The sequence below is a fragment of the Terrapene carolina genome, unplaced genomic scaffold, assembly GCF_002925995.2.
Source record: "Terrapene carolina triunguis isolate 2854851 unplaced genomic scaffold, T_m_triunguis-2.0 Scaffold210, whole genome shotgun sequence".
In the NCBI taxonomy this organism is placed as follows: domain Eukaryota; kingdom Metazoa; phylum Chordata; order Testudines; family Emydidae; genus Terrapene; species Terrapene triunguis.
The window spans coordinates 51157535-51179896 of NW_020664561.1; the positions used below are offsets into that span (position 1 = coordinate 51157535).

At 42.4% G+C, this 22362-nt stretch overlaps 1 protein-coding gene across 1 annotated transcript in view; it reads right to left on the reverse strand.

Moving 5' to 3' along the window:
* LOC113405054 (ribonucleoprotein PTB-binding 2-like) overlaps positions 1 to 22362 on the reverse strand; it is a 64199-nt gene that overhangs the window by 16285 nt on the left and 25552 nt on the right. The window contains exons 3-6 of the mRNA XM_026655318.1: positions 18007 to 18476; positions 10842 to 11033; positions 8836 to 8962; positions 957 to 1042 (exon numbers count right to left, since the gene is read on the reverse strand). Coding sequence (XP_026511103.1) covers positions 957 to 1042; positions 8836 to 8962; positions 10842 to 11033; positions 18007 to 18476 — 875 coding nt within the window. The remainder of the gene's footprint in view (positions 1 to 956; positions 1043 to 8835; positions 8963 to 10841; positions 11034 to 18006; positions 18477 to 22362) is intronic.

Consider the following 22362-nt stretch of genomic DNA (forward strand, 5'->3'; position numbering starts at 1 on the left):
TCATTTAAAAATCAATGGTATTAGAACTTCCTGACTTCTCTAGGTACTTTTGAAAACCCCACCCATATTTCCTAAGGGTAAAATTCACCCCTTGGCAGAGTCCACACTGTGGAAGCCCCTACAGTAGTCCTGATGTGGTAAGCAGAAGTGGAAACTGGGTGGCCTGTTGACTCAATAGATTGGTACAAAAGGGAGTACTGATTGTGGACAAAAGCTGTTACTCCAGCCCAGCCCTTGTCCCTGAGTTAGGGGGTAGATTCATCCCAAATCTCCCTACAAGATACCCCTATGAACTTTGGATTCTTTATATGAGCTTCCAGAATATCCCCTTTTACTACTGTTGGGCTCATAGTGGTTTGGAAGTCATAGGAGCCTTATAATACACCACAAGAACTCTGAGAACACTTCAGTAATACACAGTTTTGATTTATTTTTAGCTAAAAACTAACACCTCAAAATTATTATTGTTGTTATTGTTGTTATCATTTATGTAGTACACTTTACAGGCTTTAAAAATAAACACAATGATAACACACTTCCAGCCTTGAATCAGACTTATTTTCCAAAAAGGCTTTGTTTTTGAATGAGCTACTTACAAAATGAATCAATGGTCCTTGTTACTCAACCTGTTACTTGGAAACAGATGTTCTTTCTAGAAACGATAAGTTCTCTCTACCACAAAACAATCAGGTAACAGCGAATCAAAAATTTAGAAAAAATAAAATGGTAATTTGCATACAGACAGTAAGCACTCCTCAATTTTGATTAGTCAAATCTCATATCTTATTTAAAAAGTCTCTTGAAATTACTTTGTATTTAACATATACTACATAAAGTCATTTTAACAAAAACATTTGATTTTAGTTGTCAATTCTTGAGATCTGTTACACGTTTTAATGCAAAATACTGCTTAAATACATAAATTGATATAATTTTTTTCACACTGATAAACATACCTGGTGTACTTTATTCAAATGGAAAAATCCTGGACTGACTGCTGTATTTATAAGATGAGGTAAACCAGCAGATACTCCAAAAACTGCTGGAGAAAACACAAGATAGAATCCTTGACAAATTTATAGAACTTTTAAAAGTTAGGCAAAGAATGATTTTTAACAGTTACATACACTTTACATATTTGCCTTTTTCTAAATATTTCTATAGGATTTAACATTTAATTAACTGACTAAAAATCAGGACAGTGAACCCTTTTAATACACATCTGGCTGAAGCTTATTATGCAGAGAGACTCTTATCCTGCAATTAATAGCACATAGGAAAACGGCTATGTCTACCGGGAGCCCCACTGAAGTCAACAGGGTTCCTCAAAGGTGCACAGGTCTTCTCGTTCACTCTAAACTGCAGGACTGGGGCCTTAGTTCAAGTGCTTCGATAGATACATAGTCATTGGACATACAATTTCTGTGTAGTCAATTGTAAACAGGTAATAATGTACATCATGTACACGTCAGACAGAATCCATCTTCCCATAGTGAGTCTGCAAGGCTGTCACAATTTGAAAAGACATCCTTTTAAATGTAACTTGAGCAAATTTAATACAGAAACCAGTGTGAGGCAAATATAAAACCATACAGTGACATTTTTACAGCCAACCTTCTGAAAACAACCACACTCAAAGCTGTCTTGCACTTCTCCATCTTCACAGATACCTCTTAATGCATTACTGCTCTATCGTAAAAAGCCACATATACACTTATTCACAACTATAGAGAGCCACACATGTGCTCCTTGAAATACAGGTAAAATTCTGATTATCCAAACTCAATTATGCAAAATTCAGAAATGCCACCAAGAGTGGAATTTTGTTTTTCCCCAAAATCTCAATTTTCTGCATTTCCAGGAACCATTGAAAAATTAGGGTTCACCTGCACAGAGGGCAAGATACTCATCTCCATTCTGGCCATGTTATGACAGGTAAAAGGGCAGAAGCAATGTAAAAGGATCCTAAAAGCCCTTCATCCAGCAGCAAGAGGACTGTCCCCAAGCAGGAATTGATGAAGAAAGCCATAGGCTGCCTCCCAAAGACCCACTCATAGGAGGTGTGCACTATGGAGCTGTCCTGGGAGCAGGAGAGTTGTGCTGGATACAGGCCCACAGCACACAGTACTGTGGTCCACAGAGCAGCCCAGGGAAGCTTCTCTAACTTGAGGTATGTCTACACTGCAAAAAAAGGTGTGTTTTAACCCAAGTTAGTGAACAAAGGTTAGCTAACCTCAGTTAAGAACATGTTTTTTTTGCAGTGTAGACATACCCACAGAGAGGCCCTGAGGGCTGTCTAAGTTAAACTAGGGGCCTCTCTATCCCCCAGAGCAACCCAGGATTGGAAGGGTGCTAAAGCGGCTTAAAGCCACCTCATCCTCATCCCTCCCAACTGTCTTAGGGTATGTCTACACTACAAAATTAGGTCGGATTTATAGAAGCCGGTTTTATAGAAACTGGTTGTATGCAGCCGATTGTGTGTGTCCCCACATAAAATGCTCTAAGTGCATGAAGTCGGCGGACCGCGTCCACAGTACCGAGGCTAGCGTCGACTTCCGGCGCATTGCACTATGGTACCTATCCCACAGTTCCCGGAGTCTCCGGTGCCCATTGGAATTATGGGTTGATATCGCAATGCCCGAATGATGCAAAGCAGTGCCGCGGGGGGTTCTGGGTACATTGCGTCAGGCCCCTCCCCCGCCGTCACAGCAACGGCAGACAATAGATTCGTGCCTTTTTACCTGGGTTACCTGTGCAGACAACATACCACGCCAAGCATTGAGCCCGCTCAGCTCAGCTCACCGTCACCATATGTCTTCCGGGTGCCGGCAAACGTGGGACTGCATTGCTAAACAGCAGCAGCAGCTTACTGCCTTTTGGCGGTAGACGGTGCAGCATGACTGGTAGCCTTCATTGGCGATCTGGGTGCTGGCAGCTGTGGCGCTGGCAGCCGTGGGGCTGCATTGCACCAGCCCCTTGCCTTTTGGTAGAAGATGGTTTATTACGACTGGTAACCGTCGTCGTCGTACTGCAGTGGCTGTCAATCATGGGCACCCGGGCAGACAATGATGGTTATCAGTCGTAGTATGCTATTTTCTGCCATGCGCCCTGTTGGATCATTGCACGTTAGCAGAGTCGTAGTATGCTATTTTCTGCCAAGTGCCCAGTATTGTCTGCTAAGCACCCAGAAGAGGCCGATGGCGATCTGGGTGCTGGCAGACATGGGGCTGGCAGACGTGGGGCTAGATTGCTACACAGCAGCAACCCCTTGCCTTTTGGGCAGAAGATAGTATATTACGACTGGTATCCATCGTTGTCATACTGCAGTGGGTATCAGATGGTGCAATAGACCTGAAGGCTAACTGCCAAGCGCCCAGTATTTGCTGCCAAGCACCCAGAAAATGCCAAGGGCTATCAGTCATGCTGCACCGTCGTCTTAAGATGTAAAAAATAGATTTATTCTGTATTCATTTGCTTCCCCCCTCCCTCCTGCTAAACCCAGGCTTTTGAGTTCAATCTTTGGGGGGGGCCATTCTGTGTGACAGTTGTTTGTGTTTCTCCCTGATGCAAAGCCACCTTTCTTGATTTTAATTCCCTGTACCTGTACGCCATGTCGTCACTCGCCCCTCCCTCTCTCCCTCCCTCCCTTCTTCCCCTGGTCCGTCAGATACTACTTTCGCGCCTTTTTTCAGACCAGACGCCATAGCCAGCACTGGGATCATGGAGCCCGCTCAGATCACCGCGGCAATTATGAGCACTATGAACACCACGCGCATTGTCCTGGAGTATATGCAGAGCCTCCTGGACATGCCAAAGCAAAACCAGGACCAGCTGAGTAGGATGCGATTGCAGCGCGGCGACGATAGTGATGAGGAAATTGACATGGACCTCTCACAAGGCACAGGCCCCAGCAATGTGGAAATCATGGTGTTACTGGGGCAGGTTCATGCCGTGGACCGCCGATTCTGGGCCCGGGAAACAAGCACAGACTGGTGGGACCGCATCGTGTTGCAGGTCTGGGACGATGCCCAGTGGCTGCGAAACTTTCGCATGCGTAAGGGCACTTTCATGGAACTTTGTGACTTGCTTTCCCCTGCCCTGAAGCGCCAGAATACCAGGATGAGAGCAGCCCTCACAGTGGAGAAGCGAGTGGCGATAGCCCTGTGGAAGCTTGCAACGCCAGACAGCTACCGGTCAGTGGGGAATCAATTTGGAGTGGGCAAATCTACTGTGGGGGCTGCTGTGATCCAAGTTGCCAGGGCAATGAGAGACCTGGTGATATCAAGGGTAGTGACTCTGGGAAACGTGCAGACCATAGTGGATGGCTTTGCTGCAATGGGATTCCCAAACTGTGGTGGGGCCATAGACGGAACCCATATCCCTATCTTGGCACCGGCGCACCAAGCCACCGACTACATAAACCGCAAGGGGTACTTTTCAATGCTGCTGCAAGCCCTGGTGGATCACAAGGGACATTTCACCGACATCAACGTGGGCTGGCCGGGAAGGGTACATGATGCTCGCGTCTTCAGGCAGTCTCTTCTGTTTCGAAAGCTGGAGGAAGGGACTTTCTTCCCGGACCAGAAAATAACCATTGGGGATGTTGAAATGCCTATCGTTATCCTTGGGGACCCAGCCTACCCCTTAATGCCATGGCTCATGAAGCCGTACACAGGCAGCCTGGACAGTAGTCAGGACCTGTTCAACTACAGGCTGAGCAAGTGCCGAATGATAGTGGAATGTGCATTTGGGCGTTTAAAAGCGCGCTGGCGCAGCTTACTGACTCGCTCAGACCTTAGCGAAAAGAATATCCCCATTGTTATTGCTGCTTGCTGTGCGCTCCACAATATCTGTGAAAGTAAGGGGGAGACATTTATGGCGGGGTGGGAGGTTGAGGCAAATCGCCTGGCCGCTGATTACGCGCAGCCAGACACCAGGGCGGTTAGAGGAGCACAGCAGGGCGCGGTGCGCATCAGAGAAGCGTTGAAAACCAGTTTTGTGACTGGCCAGGCTACGGAGTGAAACTTCTGTTTGTTTCTCCTTAGTGAACCCTCCGCCCCTCCCCCCCCACCCGGTTAACTCTACTTCCCTGCAAACCAACCACCCCACCCTCCCCTACTACCCTCCCCCCTTCGAGCACCACTTGCAGAGGCAATAAAGTCATTGTTACTTCACATTCATGCATTCTTTATTAATTCAGCACACAACTAAGGGGATAATTGCAAAGGTAGGCCTGGATGGGTGGGGGAGGAGGGAAGGAAAAAGACACAGTGCACTTTAAAACTTTAAAACTTATTGCACTGGAAATCATCTAGGCTGGAGTGATTGGGTGGCCGGAGGCCCCCCCACCGTGTTCTTGGGCGTCTGGGTGAGGAGGCAATGGGACTTGGGGAGGAGGGCTGTTGGTTACAGAGGGGCTGTAGCGGCGGTCTCTGCTCCTGCTGCCTTTCCTGCAGCTCAACCATACACAGGAGCATATCACTTTGATGCTCCAGCAGCCGGAGCATCGACTCTTGCTTTCTGAGTACAAGTTGACGCCACCTCTCCTCTTCAGCCCGCGTTTCAGCACGCAACTTCTCCTCTTCAGCCCGCGATTCAGCACGCCACCTCTCCTCTCGCTCATATTGGGCTTTTTTAAAATCAGTCATTGACTGCCTCCACGCATTCTGCTGTGCTCTGTCAGCGTGGGAGGCAGTCTGTAGTTCACTAAACATTTCGTCACGCGTCCTTCGCTTCCTTCTTCGAATATTCACTAGCCTCTGCGAAGGAGTAAGATTTGCAGCTGGTGGAGAAGGGAGAGGTTGTTAAAAAAGATACATTTTAGAGAACAATGGGTACACTCTTTCACGTTAGATTTTGCTGTTCACAACATCACACAGCACATGTGCTTTCGTTACAAGGTCGCATTTTTCCTCTTATATTGAGAGTCTCCTGGTTTGGTGTGAGAGATCACTCACGCAGTGCCAGGACACAGATTTCAGCTTGCAGGCAGCCATGGTAAGACATACAGTCTTTGGGCTTTTTTAACCTTCTTAACATGTGGGGATGGTTTCAAACAGTACTGCCCTCATTTCCCATACCAAGCACCCGTTTGGTTGGCCATTTAAAATGGGTTTGCAATGTAAAAGGAGGGGCTGCGATTTCAGGTTTAACATGCAGCACAAACCCAACTAACTCCCCTCCCCCACACACCCAATTCTCTGGGATGGTCACTTCACCCCTCCCCCCCACCGCGTGGTTAACAGCGGGGAATATTTCTGTTCAGCAGAGCAGGAAATAAAATTGTCCCCTTAATAAAATTGCGCCATTTCAACCAGGTGACCGTGAATGATATCACTCTCCTGAGGATAACAAAGAGCGATAAGGAATGGATGTTGTCTGCATGCCAGCAAACACCGGGACCATACGCTGCCATGCTTTGTTATGCAATGATTCCAGACTACGTGCTACTGGCCTGGCGTGGTAAAGTGTCCTACCATGGCGGACGGGATAAGGCAGCCCTCCCCAGAAACCTTTTGCAAAGGCTTTGGGAGTACATGAAGGAGAGCTTTCTGGAGATGTCCCTGGAGGATTTCCGCTCCATCCCCATACACGTTAACAGACTTTTCCAGTAGCTGTACTGGCCGCGATTGCCAGGGCAAATTAATCATTAATCATTAAACACGCTTGTTTTTAAACCATGTGTAATATTTACAAAGGTACACTCACCAGAGGTCCCCTGTGTGCCCTCAGGGTCTTGGGTGAGTTCGGGGGTTACTGGTTCCAGGTCCAGGGTGACAAACATATCCTGGCTGTTGGGGTAACTGGTTTCTCCGCTTCCTTGCTGCTGTGAGCTATCTATGTTCTCTCCATCCTCATCTTCCTCGTCCGCCGAACCCGCTTCCCTGTTTCCAGCGAGGGACTGATAGCACACGCTTGGGCTAGTGGTGGCTGCACCCCCTAGAATGGCATGCAGCTCCGCGTAGTAGCGGCATGTTTGCGGCTCAGCCCCGGACCTTCCGTTTGCGTCTCTGGCTTTGTGGTAGGCTTGCCTTAGCTCCTTAATTTTCACGCGGCACTGCTGTGCGTCCCTGTTATGGCCTCTGTCCTTCATGGCCTTGGAGACCTTTTCTAATGTTTTGCCGTTTCTTTTACTGTTTCGGAGTTCGGCGAGCACTGCTTCATCTCCCCAGATGGCGATCAGATCCCGTACCCCCCGTTCGGTCCAGGCTGGAGCTCTTCTGCGATCCTGGGACTGGGACTCCATCATGGTTACCTGTGCTGATGAGCTCTGCATGGTCACCTGTGCTCTCCATGCTGAGCAAACAGGAAATGAAATTCAAACGTTCGCGGGGCTTTTCCTGTCTACCTGGCCAGTGCATCTGAGATGAGAGTGCTGTCCAGAGCGGTCACAATGAAGCACTGTGGGATAGCTCCCGGAGGCCAATAATGTCGAATTCCGTCCACACTAACCCAATTCCGACCCCCTAAGGCCGATTTTATCGCTAATCCCCTTGTCGAGGTGGTGTTAAGAAACCGGTTTAAAGGGCCCTTTAAGTCGAAAGAAAGGGCTTCGTAGTGTAAACGTGTCCAGGCTTAAGTCGATTTAACGCGGCTAAAGTCGACCTAAACTCGTAGTGTAGACCAGGCCCTAAAGGCACTACATAGATTCTCACCCACACCCATAATATTTATAGCACAGCCATTCATTCTTTAGGCAGGTCTATGCTACAGCCTAAGCTGATATAACTTACGTCGCTCAGGGGTGTGAACCCCCCTACTCCCCAGTGACACAAGTTTTACGCTGTCCACATCAGTGCTATGTCGGCGGGAGACGCGCTTCCGCTTCTCGCCAAAGTGGAATGATTATGCCGACGGGAGAGCGCTCTCTCACTGGTGAAGACGTGCTGCAGCCGCGCCGATGTAGTGCTGTAGTGTAGACTTGCCCTGAGTCTTCCCTCAATGATCTCTTCAGACTGACTGTTCCCATTCTTATTGCTAACACTTTAATTCTTTGAAACATGATACGTTACTTTTAATTTATTGTCCATTCAAATTAGAAGGAAAGTTCCTTTGGAAGAAGGACATTGTTTAACAGCGTGCTTGTAAAATGCTATATACATCTATGGTAACATACAAGAAAGAAATAATTTTAAAACAGTATGAACTAGAGAGGGACTTGAGTTGCAAGTTCAGATCTGGAACCAGATCCCCAAAGTCTGAGGGTGTTTGGATGAAAGGTTTTGTTTTATACCAATTTCTAATATAAATATACATAGATTGCAGAATTAGCATGAGGGTGTTTACAAGGAGCAATGATATTTAAATTCACTGTTTGCAGTGGTATAGCCATGTTGGTCCCAAGATATGAGAGACACAAAGCAGGTGAGATAATATCTTTTATTGGAGCAACTTCTGTTGCTGAGAGAGACACGCTTTTGAGCTACACCTCTATAGAGGTATTAATTGCCCGCTTCATCAGGAATGGTGTCTTGCAATGTGTTAAATCCTAATGCTTCACAATCTTTTCTACCTTGTATTTAGCTGTGACATTCTGATTACCTCTCCCAGACCTGAAGAAGAGCCCTGTAGCTTGAAAACTTGTCTCTTTGACCAACAGAAGTTGGTCTAATAAAAGACATTACCTCACCCAGTTTGTGTCTCATTTAAATTAACTGTCATGAGAGTTTGTTGTCCATTTGTTTTCTGTCACTTTTGTGAAGAGGACTATCTCGAGCAATTATAAACATATGTATTTTAAAAGGTTGCTCCTGATTTTGTTTTTAAGCTAAAGCTTGTTGTATCACTAACCACACGGAATTCTTTTCTTATTCATCTATGTTTAAAAAGGCTTACCATGTTTACGCGCACGTCTACACAACTGGGGCTGCAGTAACATTTGTAACATGGCTGGGTTATTTAAACTCTTCATAATCTGCACTGGATTTGGTTCTGGAAGCAATCCTTTTCTGTTGTTTCTCATCTGGAATTAATAGAAATACAGAAACATTACACTCAGGATTAAACAAAAGCATATTCTGTTGCCATGACTACCTCAAACAAATTTGCTGGCGCAAACCCTTTATTTATAAAACAAATAGGTTTAGATCCATAGCTGGATATTATTTCCTTGATCTCTATGTGTCACACACCAGAGTTCAAAGATCAGTGTTCCTGCAATTTCCTTTCACCAAATATATGTAATTAACCCTTTCACTGTAAAGCTCATTAGTAACATATTCCAGCATTTCCTTTACACTGAAATTATCATGGTTGCTGCATTTCTCTCCTTCCCCTTTAGGTTTCTAGATAGGAAACAATAAGAAAAGTATAAAACTAACAGGCATAACAGCACCTCAATATTCTCATTACTTCTCTCTCAACCTTTTAAACCAGGGGTTCTTAAACTTCATTGCACCGCGACTCCCTTCTGACAACAAAAATTATTACATGACCCCAAGAGGGGGAACCGAAGCCTGACCCCAGCTGCCCCAGGTGGCAGGGCCAAAGCCTGAGCCCCACTGTCCCAGGCAGTGGGAGAGAGGGGGAAAACCAAAGCTCAAGGGCTTCAGCCCCAGGAAGGGGGCCTGTAACCTGAGCCCTGGCACCCAGGACTGAAGCCCTGAGTCAACAAATCTGAGTCAGTCCTGGCGACCCCATTAAAATGGGGTCGCGACCCACTTTGGGGTCCTGACCCACAGTTTGAGAACTGCTGTTTTAAACCATTCATTCACAGACTGAAATTATAATGTAATGTTTGTAGGATCAAAAAGGTTTCAAATACACGTTCGCTTCATGTAAATATTTCAGTATGAAATAGAAGCTCAAAAAATGTGCCCCACAGCAACTCCTGCCCCCAACTTGTCACCCTATCCCCTCACAACACAAAACACACACACACACACACACTCATAACACCCACGGGGCAGTTTTTTTTCCTGGAAAAGACACATTTTCCCCACAACTCTGGAAATGGAAAGGAGATGTAGTCCACCGTTAAGACCAATAAAATATGCCATCTTTAATAACACTAAACTCAGCTGCTCTTCTACAGAGTTGAGGTGAATAACTCTATAGAAAAGCAGCTGAGTTTACTCAGAGCTATCCAAAGTAATGAGAATATTCTGCTACAACCTTCAAGACAGCTTCATGTACCACTTACCTTCACATCCAATTTTCTAAGAAATAATTTGATATGACATGCAGGGCATAAAAGCTTCATTCTACACCAAGCATGAAACGAAGTCATTCCCACTACCCTGACATTTATTTTTAAATTACATTTACTTGTCTCATTTTAAACCAACCTATAGCTGTTAAAAAGCACTCTCTCTTAGTTTAGTTTTGAACTGAAACAATCTCTTACCCCTGATCCCTGCTGTTCATGTCCTTGTCTTAACTAGGAAGAAGGTTGAGTTTGCCAGCTAGCTAGCATGAGCTAGCCAACTTCAACCTAAACTCAACCACTTTTCTTGTGTAGATGCAGAGTAACACTTTGAACAGACTGAGTTATAACCTAAGCTCTTGGTTAGAGAAACCATCTTTTCATTTGTAAGCAGAGCAATTTTGATGTGTAGTCACTGTGAGGAAATAAACATGGAACTCCACAACGTCATTTTACAGAGTCACTTGTCAGAACAGAACTACAATTTAAGTATTAACATTTCACTGAGCCAAATAGCTTTCTTCTGTTCAAAAAAGAATTTTCACTTGGCTGAGTAATAATCTTATTAAAATACTAAGCTGATTATAAAAGCACTTATGGGATTCTCTTCCAATGGATTTTATAAATTCTTATATATGTACAACATATCATATAAACATTTAAAGTGTTTTCTCTTTGAAAATGGAAGGTCTCTTACCATACGTTGTGCTGCTATAAATGCAGCTAATGTGCTTCGTCCTGGTGCTCCAGGAGCACAGTACGACACCTGGACTCTCTTTCCTCTGATAGTCATACCATCTGTGACTTCTTGCACTTCCTCAGCCTGCTCTGCAGTCTCATACTCAATCACTGCAAAGCCACCAACATAACAGCCTTCGTCCTCAGCAAACTGAAATGGCATTTCACAGTACACTGAACACATTACAAACATTCAGCAATTATTTTAAAGCATTTTCCTCTCTCCCTGCATTGAGCATGAATTACCTGTGCAAAATCTTTAACATTCCGAAGACAAAACTACCTTTTAATAGCATACCTAGGAGGTACACATTCCTGTCTCATGCATGTTAAATATAATATGTAAATAATATTTTGCAGATGACTACCATGTTGTGCCTACTTGACTATCCATTGCCTTTACAGCTAATCTCATGAAGAACCTCAGCTATGAAAGATATTTGACTGTTATTTTATAGAGTATAAAGATACAGAATGAAATTTTGAATGTAAAGTTTTAGCACATCACTATTTTTACATTCACTTTTATTTTCCATGGTAAGAAAATTATAATTTCTTTGATATTTGGTTTAAACAGACTTTTAAGAACTACGGATTAGTTGGTTTGCAAGGCCACATGAAAAACAGAAGTATGAAAGCTAATGAAAGAACACATAACAATGCAGATTACTGAGATCTCATGCATTTTTTTGAGAGAATGGAAGTTGTGGTTGAATAGTGCTCAAGAAAATGTACCAGATACATCAATCTGCTATCTGCTTAGTATATCTAAGTGGATTGGAAAAAGGCAGGGATTACTTGTTTGACACGGTTTCATCCTTAGTTCATAGTGTTTTACATCAGAGTTAATGGATGTTTTTTAAAAAAAGAGAAAAGTTGAAATTGCACCATATCCTTAGGCAGAAGTGTCCATTCCCAAAATGACTGGAATTGATCTAAGAGACACAAGGTGGGTGAGGATATCTTTTATTGGACCAACTTCTGTTGGTGAGAGAGACAAGTTTTCGAGCCAAACAGAGCTCTTCCACAGGTCTGGGAAAGGTACTTCCAGTATCACAGCAAAATGCAAGGAGGAACAGACTGTTTAGCATAAGTAGTTATCACTAGTTTAGCATAAGTAGTTGTGGAGAAAGTGGATAAGGAAAAGTTATTTACTTAGTCCCATAATACAAGAACTAGGGGTCACCAAATGAAATTAATAGGCAGCAGGTTTAAAACAAATAAAAAGAAGTTCTTCTTCACGCAGCGCACAGTCAACTTGTGGAACTCCTTACCTGAGGAGGTTGTGAAGGCTAGGACTATAACAGCGTTTAAAAGAGAACTGGATAAATTCATGGTGGTTAAGTCCATTAATGGCTATTAGCCAGGATGGGTAAGGAATGGTGTCCCTAGCATCTGTTTGTCAGAGGGTGGAGATGGATGGCAGGAGAGAGATCACTTGATCATTGCCTGTTAGATTCACTCCCTCTGGGGCACCTGGCATTGGCCACTGTCGGTAGACAAGATACTGGGCTAGATGGACCTTTGGTCTGACCCGGTACGGCCGTTCTTATGTTCTTATGTACATATTGTAAAGGACCATTCAAGGTACAGTGGCCCATTAACACTTCTGCAGTCACAGGACAAAAAGAGGTGGGTTACAAATTGTTGTAATAAGATAAATCCAGAGTCCAGAAGTTGGTCCAATAAAAGGTATTACCTCACCCACCTTTTCTCTCTAATATCCTGGGACTGACATGGCTACAACTACACTTATTACAACAATGAGATTGATATAAAGTTATATCAATATATATAGATGAGAGTCCTGATGTGGAAAAGGGACAGCCCCCTTTAAATCTGATTAGAAAAACAACATCCAATTCTCAGCTGTTTAGTCTTGAAGTAATAAGGCCTATAACAGGAATTTGTTTACAGCCTCTTAATGATTCTGAAGTAGAGGAAGATAGGTTAGCACTAACAGCTTCTATATAGCATCTTAGAATTAACTTTCCAAAAACTCTTATAAGAAAAGAGGTCTGGGAAAATTCAAGGACTCATCTACGATGGGTTTGATTTTACACCAAGGTAGCTGCACCGGTACAAATCATTAGTATAGATATGCTGTACTTTAGTAAAAAATGGCTTACACCAATGCAGCTTACTTTGGCTTCAAACCTGGGCAAAGAAAACTGCTTCAACCTGCAAAGATGCAGCTGCCAGTATTTGTGTAAATATATAAGGAAATTAAACTTTCCAAATAAGAAAATGCTAGGAAAAATCCCTCAAAACTAAACACCAGTGAATACTTTCTAGGGAAAACTGAAAGGTGAAGCAGAAAAAGATAGGGCAGTTGCCTTGTTCTCTCTAATGCAAGCAAAAAAATGGTTAGATAATAACATTTTTGTAGGTGAACACACAGGGAACATAGGTATTTTTAGGAACTGTATATAAACATCTGGAGTCAGCTTTTACTGAAAGAACAATCTGTATTTCCAACACATAAGGAGGCAATGGAGAAAGAATGCCTTAAAGAAGAGTAAAGATAAGGATAAAAGGAAAGAAATACAGAAAAAGAAAAGAGTTCCCAAGCAGAATTCTCCACTGTCTTCAAGACACATTAGATTTACATGATGAAATATGTCAGTTAGAAGCAGAACTAATATATCCCTGAAGAGGGGTAATACACGACTATGTAAAAGAAGCCATAGTAAAAGAAATCAGGATTCTTTCTCAGATACACCTCTTCTTAGCCAAAATTCAGAACTAGTACTCCATCCTTATTCTCCTTTTACACTGTCAACCATGCTCCTCTTGAAATTTTCTCCTCCTTTGGCTTTGCTGATTTCGTCCTCTCTGGGTTCTCTGAGCACCTCTTTAATTGCTCCTTCAGCATGTCCTTTGGATGATCTTCCTCATCCCCCCTCTAACTTTCTGTGGGGGTTTCATAGGGCTCCATCCTTAGTTTCCTTCTCTATACACACCTTATATATGGGTAATCTCATCTGCAAACACAAATTCAATTACCATTTCTACGCTGACTACTCACAGCTCTACCTCTTTAATCCAAGACCTCTCTCCTTCTGTTCAAACTAAAATCTCACCCTCTCTTCTAACATCTCCTTGTGGATGTCTAGTCATCAGCTCAAGCTCAACATGGCTAAAACAGAGCTTTTAATCTTCTCCCCCAATCCCCACTACCTCCTTTCTTAATCACTGTGGACAACACTGCCATCTTGCCTGTCACTCACACCTGTAATCTGCCACATGGACCTTTCTCTAGGACCTCACATCCAGGCTGTCTAAAACTTGCCATTTCTTTCCGCATCAAATCTCTAAGACATGGCCTGGCCTGTCCATTCACACCACTAAAACTCTTACCCAGGCTCTCATCGTCGCATCTCAGTTACTGCAACATCCTTCTCTCTGACCTTGACAAATGCAATCTTGCCCCTCTAATATCCATTCCAAATGCTGCTGCAAAGCTCATTTTCCTAGCCCGTCACTTTGACTGTGTCCTCCTCTCTGCATTCTTCCTTTGGGGTCCTCCTTCCCTATTGTATCAAACGTAAGCTACCTCTCTTCACTTCAAGGCCCTTGATGGCCAACCCCTGCCCTGGCTATCATCTCCGGGCTTGTCTATGGTCTATGGGAGTGTAAACTGTAGAGGGCGCCAAAGCAATGCCTCTATCCGCCCTGTATAGATGAGGCTGAAGCAAACTAAAAGGTATGTGGTTGCATTAACATAGTCCTGTTTGAAAGAGGACTACGTTAATTCAAGCTATGACCTTTTAGTTCATGCCAGCAGTGTCCCCACAGGGCAGTTAGAGCACAAAACTTTGATGTGTGATTAAAGGTGCAAGAAAAATGCACTTTTTAACTACCTCAAACTGCATAGTCAACATGGTTTTATGGAAAATAAGTCTTGTCAAACAAACCTGATTTCATTCTTTCATGAGATTACAAGTTTGATTGATAAAGGCAACTGCGCAGATGTAACTTACTTCACTTTTGTAAGACATTTGACTTAGTACTGCATGACATTCTGATTAAAAAATTAGCAAGATACAATATCATCAGAGCACAAATTAAATGGATTAAGAACTGGCTAACTAACAGATCTCAAAAAGTAGGTGTCCATGAGGAATCATCACTGAATGGTGGTGTTTCTATTGGCATTCTGCAGGGATTGGTCCTAGGTTCAATGTTGTTGAACACTTCCAACAATGATCAGGAAGTAAATATATAATCACTGGTGAGAAAATTTGCAGATGACACAAAGACTGGTGGAATGGTAAATGAAGATGATGATAAGGCAGTCAGGCAGAGCTATCTAGATTGCTCAGCAACCAGAAGTCATTCAAACAAAATACAGCCAAATGCAAAATTACAGAACTAGGAACAAGGAATGCAGGCCATATCTACAGAACCAAGCACCATATCCTGGAAAGCAGTGACTCCGAAAAGGATTCAGGGGTAATAGTGGACAAGTAATTGAACATGAGCTCCCATTGTGATGACATGGCAAAGAGAGCTAATGTGATCTTTGAAGGTCTAAACAGGGGATTAGTGAGTACGAGTAGGGTGGTGATTTTTCCTCTGTATACAGCATTGGTGAGACCGGTACTGAAACACTGCCAGAGGATTCAGGGGGCCTGGGGTCTTTGGTGGCAGGGGTCCCCCGCCGCCGAATTGCTGCCGAAGACCCGGCACTTCGGCGGCGGGTCCCGGGGCGGAAAGACCCCCCACCGCGGGTCTTCAGGGCACTTCGGTGGCGGGTCCCGGGGCGGAAGGACCCCCCGCCGCCGAAGACCCAGAGCGGAAGAACTCTCGTGGGGGCCCCTGCGGGGCCTGGGGCAAATTGCCCCACTTGCCCCGGGCAGCCCTGAACACTGCGTATAGCTCTGTCCACATTTTAAAACCGATATTGAAAAATTGGACAGGGTGCAAAAAAGAGCCACAAAAATTATCCTAGAGCGGGAGACTTAATAACTCTCTCTCTTTAGCTTATCAAAAAGAAGAGTGAGAAGTGAATTGATTACAGCGTACCAGAACCTTCACATGGAGAAAACCAGCAGGCACTAAAGGGTCTTTAATCTACTGAGAAAAGCAAAACAAGAACCAATGGCTGGAAGCTGAAACCAAACAAATTCATATTAGAAGTTAGATACAATTTTTTAACAGTGATAGTGATGAACCACTGGAGCAAACTACCAAGGAAAGCGATGGATTCTCCATCTCTTGATGTCTTCAAATCAAGACTGGATGCCTTTAGCCAAACACAAGTTATTGGGCTCAAAACAGAGGAACTGGGTGAAATGTAATGGCCTTTGATATATAGGAGGTGAGACTAGATGCTTTAATGGTCCCTTCTATCTTTATACTCTAGGAATCACTCTACCCACTAAGAATCCATCACCACCAAGAATACTAAAAATCCAAATCTTTGAGCAGCTTTCCAAGAGATACTTAAAAATAAACAAACACCCACAACCACCCATGACTTCAATAAAAGGTTTCATTCTGTTTCCCTTCCTAGTTACACTGGTCTGAGGTGCTTAATAAACAATGTTAGGTCATGGACCAGTGACCAGCTTAGGGTCCAATATCTTGGCAACCATCAGTGCTAGGAAGAAAGCCTTTATACAAATGGAGAGCTGTAAGACTCACTTTTCCAATAGATATAGCACTTATTTCTTGTGCTGGCACATCAGAAATTTTTTTATTGGCACTCAGCTGGGATGACCTCCTGCATAACTCCCCAGTGACTTATGCTGGTCATTCCAAACTCATGACAATAAAACATTTATACCACATCATATATTATGATGTATATGTGACGTGTCATTCCACATTCTTTATGAAAATATGCTTATGATATGAATATGACACAACTGAGATATACTTTATGCAAGATGGCTCATGTGAGATCATTAGAAAGGTTATGATTTACTGAATATGATTATCCTATTTGTATGCATGTATCATTTCTGCATCTGAAATTAGGAATATTGACTATGTATCTATATTTCAACTATGTTACTTTGGGTGACGCCCCCTGCTAACTCTTAAGATACATCAATGAAAAAGCTGATGGCCCATCAGCAAGAGACAATGGACTGTAAAAGAACTTAGTCTTCCTGTGAACCTGTGGGTCAGCCTGTGAAGAATGGCTACAGGGGCCCTACAGAGGCATCTGACCATGTCACCTGATACTGGAACCCATCTTGAATTCTGTACTTTTCCACGAGAAGCTGGGGCTGGGGGGGGGAAACATCAAACTAGGAAACAAAGGACTCACGGCTTATGCAAATCCTATTTAAGGGTAGGAAGTGAGATAATCCAGGAGGTCAGTTCTCCCCTGCTACCTCACCCTAGATAATTACTGGAAACAATTAAGACTGAACTCGGGGAAAGAACTGGGCCGTGGCTGGAAGGGCATCTGGCCTGTGAAGAAGATTATTAGAACCACATTTAGGGTGAGAACTTGCATGTAACCAGTTTCTTTAGTGTATTAAGCTTAGTTTGAGTGCTCTATTTTGTTTTCTTAGTAATCTGCCTTGTTCTGTCTGCTACCTCCTTAACTACTTAAAATACACCTGTTATAGTTAATACATTTATTTCTGGTTTACAATATAACCCAGTTTATGTGATTTCTAACGGGGGGGGGGGGGCGATAAGTTGTGTACACCCTCCTTCACATAGAGGGAAGAGGCGAATTTCATATAATTTGGGGTTTGTACTCCAAGGGGGGAGGTGGACATCTGGGTGCTGTGGCAAGCCCCTTAAGCTGAGTCTTCCCAGAGTGGATCTATGTCTCTATGTGCAGCTGGGTGTGGCCCTGCCTGTGTGCTTGGCTGGAAAAGGCTGGGGAGCCTAACCCAGCAAGGCCAGGTAAAGGGGACCCAGGCTGGCAGAATAGTCTGACTCAGTGGCGTCCCAGCATACCAGGTGACACCCCAGGGGGTTTAGCCCATCACGGTATACACATAATCACCCACTAGGTTTCCCAAATTAAGCCACTCACTAGTCTAGTTACATAAAAAACAAAGCAATGAGTAGGCATGCAATAAAATACGTAAACACAAAGCTATATACATCTCCATATTCAGTTTCCAAAAGACACCAATTCATAGGAGACCTACCTGGCAGAACACAGGTTTATACTTAAATGAGAACATTTGCATCAGTTCCTCTGAATCAGTGTAGTCATTGGGGAGTTTATCTACACAAAGGCACTTAGAATGAACAAGATCGGTAGTCAACTGATTAACATCCATCCACTGTGCAAAGAGGGTGTTTTCACCTAATTGCTTCCCCAGGAGTTCCATTCTAGCCTTTGCAGCAGAGTCCTTTTTCATGTATTCCACAAACCCGTAGCCCTTGGAATGGCCAGTAACTTCATTATAGACCAAAAAACATCTCTCAACATTGCCATATGCACACACTAGTTCCTCAAACTCTTGTGATGAAAATGAGGTGGGCAAATTGGTAACGCATAGCAAAGCATCTGTTGGTTGGAGCTGCACTGATATTTCTTTTCCACGAAGAGAATACTGGTGAAACATCCGGATTGCGTTTTGAGCCTGCTCTCCGTTCTGCAGAGTAACAAACGCTGTAAGAGAACAAAGAAAGTTGGTGGAAGAAACAAGCTCTCAAGCTTACACAATGCTCTTCTTCAGGTCTGATGGGGATGACAGACTTGAAGGTGCACATTTCTGAGTCTTTAGAGGCAGAGGCAAAGGTGCAGACAATTCAGATCTGCACGTTAAATTGCCATTTAAAATACGGATGCTAAATTCACCAAACTACAGTAACCACCGTTATTAATACTGACGCTTGAATTCAAAGTGGCATAGTTATTAAAATGACTTGGTCCATTATGACAATGTATAAATCACCATTTTTCTAGGCCAGTGGTTCTCAACCAGGGGCACATAGATGTCTTCCAGGGGTACATCAACTCAGCTAGATATTTGCCTAGTTTTACAACAGGCTACATAAAAAGCACTAGCAAAGTCAGTAAAAAGTAAAATTTCATACAGACAATGACTTGTTTATACTGCTCTATATACTATACACTGAAATGTAAGTACAATATTTATATTCCAATTGATCTATGACAAAAATGTGAAAGTAAGCAATTTTTCAGTAATAGTGTGCCGTGACACTTTTGTATTTTTATGTCTGATTTTGTAAGCAAGTAGTTTTTAAGTGAGGTGTAACTTGGGGGTAACGCAACACAAATCAAACTCCTGAAAGGGAGTACAGTAGTCTGGAAAAGTTGAGAGCCACTGTTCTAGGCCACTTTTTGAGTTAGGAGGAAAAGGAAAGTGCCATATATCAGTGTTGTCTCTAAAATTACGCTTCAATGCACAACATATGACACTACACATGCCTGTTTATCCAAACTTTTAGCCACCAATCTTTTGGCATATATTGTTCTTGCTGTGAATACCGTTTTTATGTCCTGTAGCACTGCAGAATGTGAGTTTTCCATAATGAACTTAATCAAAACAAACCCACACAGCAAGGCACATCAAAGACCTGCTGCAGATACAGCTGAATTGCTCAAGTGTAGATGCTTTCCAGGCCCACAAAGCTATTGTTTAATGGAGAACAGAATATATTCATGGACACAGTCAGACTGAGCACTCAAAGGCATGATCAGATCTAGATTTCAGATTTAATGGGCATTTTGGATAATATCTCAGTATGCAAATTTTTGTTTGAATTTAAAATGAAGTGTGACAATCTCTGAAAAACAGCTAGTGGTATATTAATTTGTGTTAAAGGGACGGCTAAGAGTAAACATAAGACTAGTGAGATTGACACTAAAAACAAGAGAATAAAAAGGAGAATCTCTGCCACAGTGGTCCAAAGGCAAAAATAGATAAATGTCTTTAGGCAATCACAGCAGAAACAATATCTGTTTTTATTTATTTGTATGAGACCACAGCCTGAAAACTGGGACAACCATGTTTTCTTATCATACAACAACATTTGAGGTCTCAGCTGCCCAACAACAAGGAATGAGGATTCTTCTTCCCCAGTCTTTATTTATCTCATTTGTAAGAAAAGTTTTAAGGACCAAAAAAAAAAAAAAAAGCCGTATTATTTGCTATTCTGAAGTTTAAATAGCATGGAATTCACTGCTATAAAGCATATGTTCCATTGCTGTTACTTAGAGAACATTTTTTTCACAGCAGTCTTGGCAACACTCTCTCTTCTAATGAATTATCATACTGCAGCTTTGGGCAAATTTGTTGCCAGGTGTACCATATTTTTTTTTTTTTTTTTTTTTTTTTCATTTTTATATAAACCTTTTCTGAAATTCAACTCCAGGAAGCTCTGGTTGCAAGATTACTGTTTAAAACAGAAAACATCTTTTCCAGATAACCTATTCATCATCTGTTTCTAACACCAGTGCACAGGCAGAGAGAAACTGAATAGTAAGATGACACTATTCAGAAGCAGACATGCTAACATTTTCTTTCATTCTTGAATAATCAGAGGTTAAAACTGTCTAAAGTAGGATTTATAAATAAAATATAAACATCCACATAGTATATTTTAAAGTAAAGTTTGAATCATGCTGTAGCTGTGAATGTCTTATATCAGTTTATAAAGCCAACGGAACAGAGCACAAATCTTACCAACAAACATTATAACATCTAAGGTCTCAGTTCTGCTCTCCTGTGGAAGGTATAAGTTGCCAGGTATCCTGTACACAATCACCCAGTGTGTTTGTGAATATATATACATACACACACACACACACATACACATCATAGCTGATTTTACAAACTGTAACAATTCAAAAGATATGGTGATATACAGATGAAAACAACAAATAAAGAAGAGGTCAGTTAGATTCTGAAACAGACAACATGGCTAAACTAGACTATTGCACAGCCCAATATTTATGGCTTATTTCCAGAAGGATGATATTTGGTATTTTAGGAATAATAGCAAAGAAAGCACAGACAAATGGAGTTAGATTCTGTGGAAATCAACAATAGTTTGAGAGCACAAAATATTGTTCAATTGTTTTCTGTTCAATTGATAATTCTTCTGTGATTTGAGTGAACAAACAAATTCAAAACTGCACAGAAAGTAATTTAATGTAAAGTAATATAAAGAAAAAACAAGGGGGAAAATTGAAGATAAATTGTAATTATAGTTTTCACTCAGAGGAGGAAGGATCTTACAGGGCAGATTTTATTATTTAAACCGTTGTATAGCTCCACAGAACTCCATTTATCTGAATTAAACTGAGAATATTTAATTTATCTGGACAAAAAGGATTCTAAACAAATGGGATTTTTTCCATACAAATAATGCACATGTTGGCATTTAACTCAATTTTCAATAATGGGGTTGGTGTGTGTGTGTGTGTGGGGGGGGATAATAATGGTGTAGAGGAAGAAGGTTCTATTGTGTTTACTTCAGTGTGTCAATAACCATTTAGACAGTTGCACAATTAAAGGTGAGTAAAGGTAAAACCCTACAGATGTTAAAAACTACTAGCTGATTCTGCAAGCCAAAGTTACTGACATGAGCAAAATAATCTGCAATATACAAAACCTGAGCCTGAAAGAGTCAAGTAACCCAGAAAGAGCTTCAAAAATTTTGTAAGGTGTATATTAGGATTCTGAGACACTAGGAGCTTTTTAAATGGAAGTTACAAGTGCTTCTTGAAGCACAAAATAAAGTGATTTATCCCTCAAAAGAACAAAAAAAATTAGATAATGACCTTCAAGGGCCAAAATTTTCTAAGAGGTATGTGATAAGATGCACAGGGGCCCACATGATAGTGCGTGCACATAAGAGTGTTGACATATGCAAATACTATTCATATGAGCAAATGTCAGTTTTAATGGATGTACCTGCCTTTAAAAATAGCCTTTTCTGAAATGCTGGAGTAGTTTTTGTAGGGGGAAACTAATCAGATTGATTCTTACATACATTAAGCTCACTTATATCTCATTGCAGTGGTCATCTTCTAAACAGTAAGATAAGAGCTATCTTTTCAAAAATGCCATATTACAAGCCACAAGAGAGAACTATTAAAGAAGAGCTCTGTATAGCTTGAAAGCTTGTCTCTTTCACCAACAGAAGTTGGTCCAATAAAATATATTACCTCACCCACCTTGTCTGTCGGATATTATCTAGGTAGATGTGGAGTGAAATGCTTTATCTTTGAGGATCTGTGGTGAGATTATAAGAGAAGATGTAATAGAATATCAGGGTTGGAAGGGACCTCAGGATGTCATCTAGTCCAACCCCCTGGCTCAAAGCAGGACCAATCCCCAGACAGATTTTTACCCCAGTTCCCTAAATGGCCCCCTCAAGGATTGAACTCACAACTCTGGGGTTAGCAGGCCAATGCTCACGCCACTGAGCTATCCCTCCCCCACAAACAGAAGTATTTATACCAGTTGTAGCACATTATTTTTTCAAGTCCTATTTATATATGGAAAGGACGGTCAAGTCCAGCA